This window comes from Chinchilla lanigera, unplaced genomic scaffold (assembly GCF_000276665.1).
Source record: "Chinchilla lanigera isolate Chin_1 unplaced genomic scaffold, ChiLan1.0 scaffold00022, whole genome shotgun sequence".
Classification (NCBI taxonomy): domain Eukaryota; kingdom Metazoa; phylum Chordata; class Mammalia; order Rodentia; family Chinchillidae; genus Chinchilla; species Chinchilla lanigera.
In genome coordinates, this window is record NW_004955423.1 from 15,382,333 (window position 1) to 15,391,945 (window position 9,613).

A 9,613-nucleotide genomic window follows, 5' to 3' on the forward strand; every position below is an offset into this window, starting at 1 on the left:
CCAGCCTAAACTGCATGGTGAGACCCTGTCTCAAAAAGAAAAAAAAAAAAAAAAAAAAAAAAAAAAAAATGGGGGAGGGAGAACAAGAAAAAGAAAAAAAGAGTAATCCCAGCACTTGGGAAGTTGAAGCAGGAGGACTGCTGAGTTCGAGGCCAGCCTGGGCTGTACAGTGAATTTAAGACCAGCCAGAACTACATAGTGAGACCCTGTCTTGAAAAGAAAAAAAAACTACTCCTTGTCACACTTGAACACTTCCTAACACTTTTTGCAAAGCCAACAATGGCCAAGCTATAGTAATTATGACAAATACCAAGCACAGTGGGACACACCTACAATCCCAGCTCCTCAGAAAGCTGAGGAAGGAGACTCTCAAATTCAAGGACAGCATAGGTACTTAAAAAGACTACCTTAAAATAAAAAAAAAGTAAGAAAAGGCTAGGTAGATAGCTCGGTGGTGTCCCTCAGTTCAATCCTCAGCACTATCAAAAACAAAAACAACAAGAAAACTGCAGGCCAATATCCCTTATGAATACTGACGCAAAATGCTAGCAAACCAAAATTCATCAGCATATTAAAAGGATTATACACTATGACTAAGTGAAATTTATTCCTGGAATCCAGGGATGGTTCAACACAAAACTGATCAATGTATTACATCACAGTAACAGAATGAAGAAAATAAAACCACATGGTCATTTCCACTGGAAAAAAACAAGCGTTTAACAACCACGCATGGTGGCACAAACGTGTAATTCCAGTACGCTGACAGGTTGAGACAAGACAATCACAACTTCAAGCCCAGCATAGGCAAGTTCCTGACTTAGCTTAACAAGATCCTGTCTCGAAATTTAAAAAACAGAGGGAGCTGTGCTGAGGAATGTGGAGAATTAATAAATCTCTAGTACCACACACACCAAAATGAGAAAAGGATAAAATGGAAACAAAGCCTTATAAATAAGGAGAGGAAGAGAGGTTGAAGGGAAAGGATGGCAATGGGAGCGAGAAAAAAAAAGACAAATCAAGTTATATCATGTCCAGGTACAAATTCCCTATGATGAATGTGATCATTGTATATGCCTACACTGTACCAATAAACTAAAAAAAGGAAAGAAAAAAAAGGTGACAAAATTCAACACAGTTTCATGACAAAGACAACAAAGAAACTAGCCATGCTGACAGACATATACACCAACAGAATACAACAGGGAGCCCAGAAAAAAATCTTCATATACACAGTCAAAGGACTTGGACAAGGTGCAAAATCATTCAGTAGGAAAAGGGGCCTTCAACTGGATATTTAAATAAAAAACAGGAAAGGTGGCAAAAACTAACTAAAGGACCTGAATAAAAGACTGTAAACTTCACAACACTGGATTTGGCGATGATTTCTTAGACATGACACCAACGTCACAGACAACAAAAGAGCAGACAAATTGGACTTGAAATTTTAAAAATTTTTATACATCAAATGACACTATGAACAACCCACAAAAAGGGAACCCACAAAATGGGAGGAAATATTCAGCAATCTTCCTTTTTTTTTTTCTTTTTTTGAGACAGGGTCTCACTATGCAGTTCAGGTTGGCCTTGAGCTCACTTTGTAGCCCAGGCTGGCCTCCAACTCTCATGGATCCTTCTGCCTCAGCCTCCCGAGTGTTGGGATTACCAGTGTGTGCCACCATGCCCAGCTACAGAAATCTTGTATCTTTTTTTCTTTTTTTTGAGACAGAGTCTCCCTATATAGTTCAGATTGGCCCTGAACACACCATGAAGGCTGGTCCTGAACTCACAGTGATCCTCGTGCCTCAGCCTCCTAAATGCTAGGATTTCAGAGGTGTGCTGTCACATCCGGTGGAAATCATGTATCTGACAGCAATCAATACTCATAATATACAGGAATTTCTAAAGCTCAACAAAAATAAAACCCAGTTAAAATTAGATAAAGAACACAGACACTTCTTCAAACAAGATAACCAAATAGCCAACTGAACATGAAAATATGCTCAACCTCACTAAGCATCACAGAAATGTAAATGAAAACCACAATGAGGTACCGCTCCAGCCCATCAGGATGGCTGTTATCAATAAAATAGAAAACCTCGAGCACTGGTAAGACGTAGAAAAACTGCACTGCTGGTAGAAATCCAGAACAATACGGCTACTGGGGAAAACAGCATGCCAGCTCCTTCAGCAGTAAAAACCACAGGAACTGAAGGCAGGTCTTAAAATTCATACATCCATGCTCATCAGAGCATTATTCATCACAGCGAAAATGTGGAAACAGCACAAGGGTCCATCAACGCCTAAGTGCACAAGGAAAACGTGGTCTATTCAGACAAGCGATTGCTAATTCCACCCACCCCTAAAGAAATTCTGACACACGCTACAATGCGGATGAACCTTCAGGATGCTAAGTAAAATAAGAGAGTCACAGAGATAATTCTACATGATCCCACCAGTAAGCTATCTAGTCGGGTTCACAGCGAAAGAATAAGTGGAAAGGGGCCGGGGATTTAGCTCAGCAGCACAGCGCCTGCCCAGCAAGTACAAGGTTTTAAGTTCAATCCCCGGTACCAGAAAAAAACAAACAAACAAACAAACAAGAATAAATGGAAGTTGCCAGGAGCTGGGGAGAACAGGTCTGGGGAACTGTTGACAAATGACTGTAGGAATTTTGCAAAATAAAGTAATTGTAGGGGCTGGGGATTTAGCTCAGCTGCACAGCGCCTGCCTGGCAAGCACAAGGTCATGAGTTCAATTCCTGGTACTGGAAAAAAAAAACCAAAAACAAATAAACAAACAAAAAAAGAAGTAATTGTAATGGATTGTGTCAGTTTACTGAGAATAAGAAAACAAATTTTAGTACAACCCCTTTACAAATTGTAAATATGACTTTTTAGTTTACACCCAGGAAATAATAAACAGTAAAAACCAAGTAGGTTTTAAACTATTTTAGTAAACACTTTGTCCCATACTGAACAGGGTGGATAAAAGACTGCAAACTTGGGTTAGGGTGGCGGAGCTTAGTGGGAGCACAGCTGCTTAGCACCTACCAGGCCCTAGATCTAATTCCCAGCACCAACCAACCCAGTGATCAGTCCCTCAGCTGAAACTGAACTCCTGCCAAGTAAACACGCTCAGTCAACTTATTATTCAGCTTCATACCTGCTTTCTTTGCTTACCTGAGAGAGAGAATAGTACCAAGACAGAGGAAGATCAAACACTTTGAGTGCCGCTGCCTTCAAGGAAAACTGTGATTCGCTCACTGCTTCTTCTGACATGACTCTTCTTCCAATCTTCACTAAAGGAAACATAACAACTCATCAGCCACTAAGATTTCTGGTTATTTTCTTACCAGTAAAAGATACAAAGTAAAACTTGAACTATCAGTTTTTGTGTAGTTATTCATGACATTATACTTGAGCTGAAATTATATTTATTAATCATCAAAGCAGTAAATGAGAAAATGAACTAGATTTATACTTGCCCTTAGCCAAATAGCCCAAGACTGAGGAAAATGAACTAAATGAAAACTCTGAGTTCAGGCAGAAAATATTCCTTTTTTTTTTTGTCTTCTTGAGACAGGGTCTCACTATGGAGCTCACTTTGTAGCCCAGGCTGGTCTCGAACTCACCACGATCCTCTTGCCTCAGTGCTGGGATTACAGGTGTGCACCACCATGCCCGGCTTCAGGAAATATTCTTTAGGAAATTGCAGGTTCTAGATTTTCTCTTTTCTCGTTAAATATATTTATTAGCTTTTAGATAGGTAGTAATTTAAAGTCTTCCCATGATTTCCTGCATGTTATATTAACAGGGGAGGTGGGGAGTTGCTGAATGCAATCTGGAACAGACTTCTGGGGCTAGAAAGGAAACTCAGAGTTCAGTGGCTAAGCTTCAGATTCTCCTGCTAGTCCATTTTAAAGGTTTTCAAAGAAATACCGCATACACGCCATGTGATTTTGATAGTGTTTAGTGCATGCTATTTCTCTTGAAACTGAAGAAAAGAAAAAAAGAAATTTTTTTTTAAAGACAGAGGGCCTCCCTATATTATCCAGGAGGGGCACTAACTCCTGGGCTCAAGACTATAGGTATATGCTACTGCGCCCTGCCATAAAAGATCATGTACTTAAAGAAGAAGCAGTTGTCACTCTGAAAGGTCCTTAAAGTAGTAGTTGCTTCACAAAACATGATGGTTCCTGCCTGGCATAGTGGTGCATGCCTTTAATTCCAACAATCAGGAAGCTAAGGCAGGAGGATTGTCATGAGTTTGAGGCCAGCCTGGGCTACATAGCTGTTCTCAAAAAAAAAAAAAAAAAAAAATTAAAACTAGATTGTGGGAAACCGAATTAGTAAGTCAAAAGGTTGCCGGGTGAGCATACATGCAAAAGGTCCTGAGGAATGAAAATTTCATTCAATCAAGAACAGCATCAATGCCAGACATGGTGGCACATGCATGTAATCCCAGCACTCAGGTGGCTGAGGTAGGAGGATCACTGCCAGTTCAAGGCCAGCCTGGACTATATAGTGAGTTAAAGTCCAGCCTGAACTACAGATCAAGAGCCTGTCTTTAAAAAAAAAAAAAGAAAGAAAAGAATCAAGAACTCTCTCCAGTGAATGACCGAGGAAGCTAGAACATTTTTACCAACCAAATTCAGATAGTGCTATATAATTTCAAAAAGAAAATAAAAATTACCAACCATCCCCATAAAATTTTCCTCCTCCATTATAGGGTCCTTAGGTCGTTTGTTCTTTCTTCTTGCATGTATCTCTGTACTTTGTTTTTTAACCTACATGGCAATAGGCCATCCCTTTCTGTGAATACTTGCCTTTATTCAAAAAAGGGTCAAAACCACTAAGTTGCGGTTACCTTTCAAATGACACACAGAAACAGCTCTCAGGGTTGGAGTCACTACTGCTGACCCCTAGCAAACCCTCACAGTGACACTGCTGTGCGAACCTCACGCCACACCCATCTGCTCCCTACAGCTTTTAACTCAGGAAGTATACTTGTTCCAACCGACAAATGGGGATAGACACAACAGAACACTGCCTTGAGATGACAGGAAAAACCTCAAAGGAACCACTGAACCAGTGAAAAATATTCCCACGGAGAAATAAGTCTAGGGGTACTGGGAGGCTGGCTAAGGAACTACTGCTCTCCTTATGTTTCTATCGCATTCGCTATTTTGTAAAATAACTGCCTAATACATTTTTAAAACACTACAGTAAAGTACAGCACATTTGTTCTCCCCTAAAAACTGACTTCTGACTTTGAGAAAAAAACTTTACTAATTAAATGACTTTGGTAATGTAAGTTACAGCAGAACAAAAAAGGAAAGAGAGAGAGAAAAAAGACTCAGTAGGTCACTCAAATTTTCTCCACAATAAAGCATTACAAGATTTTAAGCAAAGGAGAAAGAAAATAAAACGCAGGCTTCTATTTTGTCAATAGTTCTTATAAAGATTTTAAACGGGAAAGGGGAGAGAGAAAAAGGGACGTAAAAACAACTGTCTTTTTAAGCTGTGTTAGGTACATGTGCCAACTCCCCGGGACAAGGGTAACCACTGTGCACTGCAAATATGTACTAATAAAAAATTTTTCTAAAACATTTTTCCGCTGTACTGAAGATGACAGATTTGTAAAAGAGTCTAAAACAATATCACCAAAAATATTGCACGGTGCAATGTTCCCCGATTCTTTCTATCCTAACCACTGGGGAGTTAAAAAGTATCATAAACACAGTTTGTATTTTTAACACCTTTAAAATTCCATTTTACCATTTTGACTTTCTAACCCAACAAAACAAGTCTGAAGTATCAAGAAAATCTGGCGCGACACATAAACCTGCACAACTGAACCCTGACAAGACATTTCAAAGGTAGCAAAAAATTCTTAGTTAAACCGGGCGTAGTGGCGCACGCCTGCAATCCCTGCACTCGGGAGGATGAGGCAGGAGGATCGTTGCGAGTCCGAGACCAGCCTGGGCTACAAAGTGAGCTCAAGGCCAGCCTGACCGCATAGCGAGACCCTGTCTCAAAAAGACAAAAAAAAAAAAAAAAAAAAAAAAAAAGTTCTCAGTTAAAAATACCCCAATAATAAAGCTCTTGGAGCCCTCCCTCTGGAAAATACCGTAGGTGTAACCACTGCCCACAAAATTGCTCCCCGCCGCTGCAATTCTAACGGCCCCTGCCAGGCAGCGTGCTCCACACCCGGCCTCGCCGCCGCCCACCCCTCCGCGGCGCCGCGCCCACCGGGCTCCTTCACCAGAGCGACTTGAAAAGGCCCTGCCCGGCCGCCGTCCCTCCCTCAGGCTCCCAGCCGCGCCGCGCCCACCCCTCTCGGCGCTCCCCGCCCTGCCTCGCTCCACCGCCGGGCCTCCCGCTCTCCCCGGGCGGCGAGCACCCCAAGTCCCGCCGGCGAGAACGCATGCTGCAGCTTGCTCACCGCCCCTCTCGCCCCGCGGCCTGCGCTCGACCCCTACAGTACCCCTTCTTCCCGGTACCTGTCGCCCCAGGCAAGGTGCAGCCTGCCCACGCCTGCCTCCCCTGCCGCAGCCTGGCGCTCAGCGGCGGCGCCTGGCTGCGGGAGGCGGAGTCCTTCCGGGGTCAGGTGTGGGACAGTGAAGCAAAAGTGGAGGGGCCCTTTAGCCTTTCTGCGAGAGGGGCCGCGTATGAAGCAGCTCCCGCCATTTTTGTGTAGGGTATAGAGGCTCAGGCTTCGCTGGAGGAATATAAGCACTAGAGGAATTGTATCCTTTTGCAAACCTGTCAGGAGCTAGTAACGGAGTTGGTAACTTCCGGCCGTCGTAGGAATCTGCTGGAAACTATGGAGTCTTTCCCCAGAAAAATGCACATAGGCATTCATACATTATTAAAGCACACAGACACACGCGTACAATTTAAATACCCAGAAATCAACCATGGATCTCAGATGAAGAACTCTGGGGCTGGTAATGTAGCTCAGTGATAAAGCGTGTGGCTGCCAGCCATGAAGCAATCTCCAGGACAAAAACAAAACAACAATAAAAATAAAATAAAATAAAATTCTACTATAGACCCTCAGCACTCCAAAGAACGGAGTTTTGTACACACCTGTACAAATGGTGCATTTATTATTCATCTCCTCTTTAGCTGGTCTTTGTTTCCCACTGAATTAGGCAACCGAAGAATAGTGGCTGTGGCCAATTAGGAGGAGGTAGGCCGGCAGGTACTGCACTTGGGCGCTGTGTAATACCGAGTAAACTAATGGGGGTAGGAAAGAAAAAAAAACCCTCACGCTCCTGCTTGTATGTGCAGTCTTGAACCAAAGTACTCCATCAGAACCACAGAGGCTAAGCATACTTAGGCGAAAAGTCAAAATAATTCTGTAAGGAGAGCAACATGGCAACCAATGTTACTATTCCCATCGAAGGAACAAGATTGAGCAATTCTGTTGTCAAAATTCCCATGTAGCCGTAATGGAAAGTAAGCAGAATGGCAATATCAACATGATCTTACTAGGTGAGTAATAACTAAAAATGCACAGACTGAGTTCTACATGAAAATATTTTGAAATGGGGGAAGCTCTTAAAACTTGAAGAACCTGCAATTTATAAGGCCTTTTTTATTTTCCCAATCTCCTCTCTGCTGTTTCCGCCATAGTTGTATCTTTTTTCTCTCCTCATCCAGCCAAAATAAATGTCTTTACAGAACAACTTTGCAAGTGAGAATTTAGCCAATCAAACATCAATCTTCTACAATTTAGAAGATTGTACCATATGCTAATTTAGAACACCTATTCAGAGTACAGTTATTCATACAGGCATCTAAATACTTCAGATTCGCACCAGGCGTGGTGGTGCACGCCTGTCATCCTAGCACTTAGGAGCCTGAGGCGGGAGGATCGCTGCAAGTTCAAGGCCAACCATAGTGAGTTCAAGGCTGGCCTGAACTACATAATGAGACCCTGTCTCCAAAAAAAAAAAAAAAAAAGTGAGATTCAGGTCCACAAAAATGTTAAACATAACTTCGCATAATCTCAGCTACTGGGGAGGCAGATGCAGAAGGACTGCAAGTTCAAGGCCAGCAAGTGCAATTTAGAAGACCTTATTTCAAAGTGAACAGCCGGAGCTGGGGATTTAGCTCAGCGGCAAAAGCGCCTGCCTGGCATGTGCAAAGTCGTGAGTTCGGTTCCCGGTACCGGAGAAAAACCAAAAAACAAAAAAAAGTCAAAGTGAACAGCCTGCCTGAAGTGTTCCGAAAAGCTGGCTTTGTCATCGAAGCTTTCACCAGACTGCCGTACCTGTGTGAAGGCGACCTGTACAATGACCACTACGTGCTGCATGATGCTGTCTTTGTTCTCAAGCTGGTATAAACACATGGAGACCAAAGTCTTCAGAGTCCACCCACAGCACCGCCGTCCCAAACAGGGTCTGCGTTCACAGTTATGCGGTGGGAGGACCTTTGGGGACTACCATTCTCAATATCCTGTAGGAATTGAAAAAGCCAAAATACTAATTATTTCTTTGTAGTGTGTAAAAGGAATGTTTTTTAAAAACGAAAACCCAACTGTTTGTGGATTTTTATCAAATCTTTACTGAGAGTCACAGTCCAGTGCAGGTCACACTTCAGTTATGACAGAAGATATTTTTTATACTTAATTGCAGCAGGAACTCACTCGCAAAGCAATAGTCATGGCTTCATGGAATCCATTCATGGACCGTTTTCAATAAAATGAAAACTGGCAAAAAAGTGACCCACTATGTTCCAAACACTGGTTAGAAGATAGAGCCACTGGTACTTTCATGTTTAGAAACTCTTTCTGTTACTATCCAAGAAAATGTTTTTAATAGTGCTAATAAACTTTTTTTGGAGATGAAAAAAGAAAAAAGAAGACCTTATTTCAGAAATAAGTAAATAAATAAAAAGCCTGACAGCTCACTCGTATAGCACTTGCCTCGTATATACAAAGTCCTAGGTACAGTACCAAAAAAAAAATTTAAAAATAAACATAAAGTGACCCTATGACCCAGAAGTCTCACTCATAGGTAGAATTGAAGAGAAGTGAAAATCCACATCAACGTAAAAACTTGTACACGAATATGCACACCAGCATTATTCTTAATAGCCAAGAGTAAAAATAACCAAAGTGTCCATCAGTTGGCCATAAAGAGAATCATGTACCGAAAACATGCTATCTGGGCAAACCTTGAAAACATTCTGCTAAATAAAGAACTTAGTCACAAGAGACCACATACTGTCTGGTTCCATTCATAGGAAATGTCCATAAAAAAACCAATCCATACACAGAGAGTCGATTAGTGGCCACCTGGGGCTGGAAGAGTGGAAGGAAATGCAAGCTACTGCTAAAGGGAACAGTACTTCTTTTGGGGGTGCTGAATGGGTTCTGAGCTTGGATTGTGATGATTGTTTGAAACTGAATATACTTAAAACCACTGAGGTGTGCACTTAAAATCAGTGAATTTTATGACTCAATGAAGTCATATCTCAATAAAATTGTTACCAAAACAAATTGCTACTGCCATTTCCTTTTTATCTTTTGCCATATTGGGGATCAACTGAGAGTTGCATGCATGCTAGGCAAATACTCGATCATTGAGCTACATCCTCAG

The 9,613-nt window shown here is 41.9% G+C and overlaps 1 protein-coding gene across 4 annotated transcripts in view; it reads right to left on the minus strand.

Moving 5' to 3' along the window:
• Fam73a (family with sequence similarity 73, member A) overlaps nucleotides 1-9,613 on the minus strand; it is a gene marked incomplete at its 3' end in the record, with an annotated part of 84,704 nt that overhangs the window by 60,677 nt on the left and 14,414 nt on the right. The window contains 2 exon segments of one of the 4 annotated variants that reach the window (XM_005385214.2): nucleotides 3,183-3,301; nucleotides 8,284-8,468. In XM_005385214.2, coding sequence (XP_005385271.1) covers nucleotides 3,183-3,281 — 99 coding nt within the window. In that variant the 5' untranslated portion in view covers nucleotides 3,282-3,301; nucleotides 8,284-8,468. 4 annotated transcript variants of the gene reach the window in all.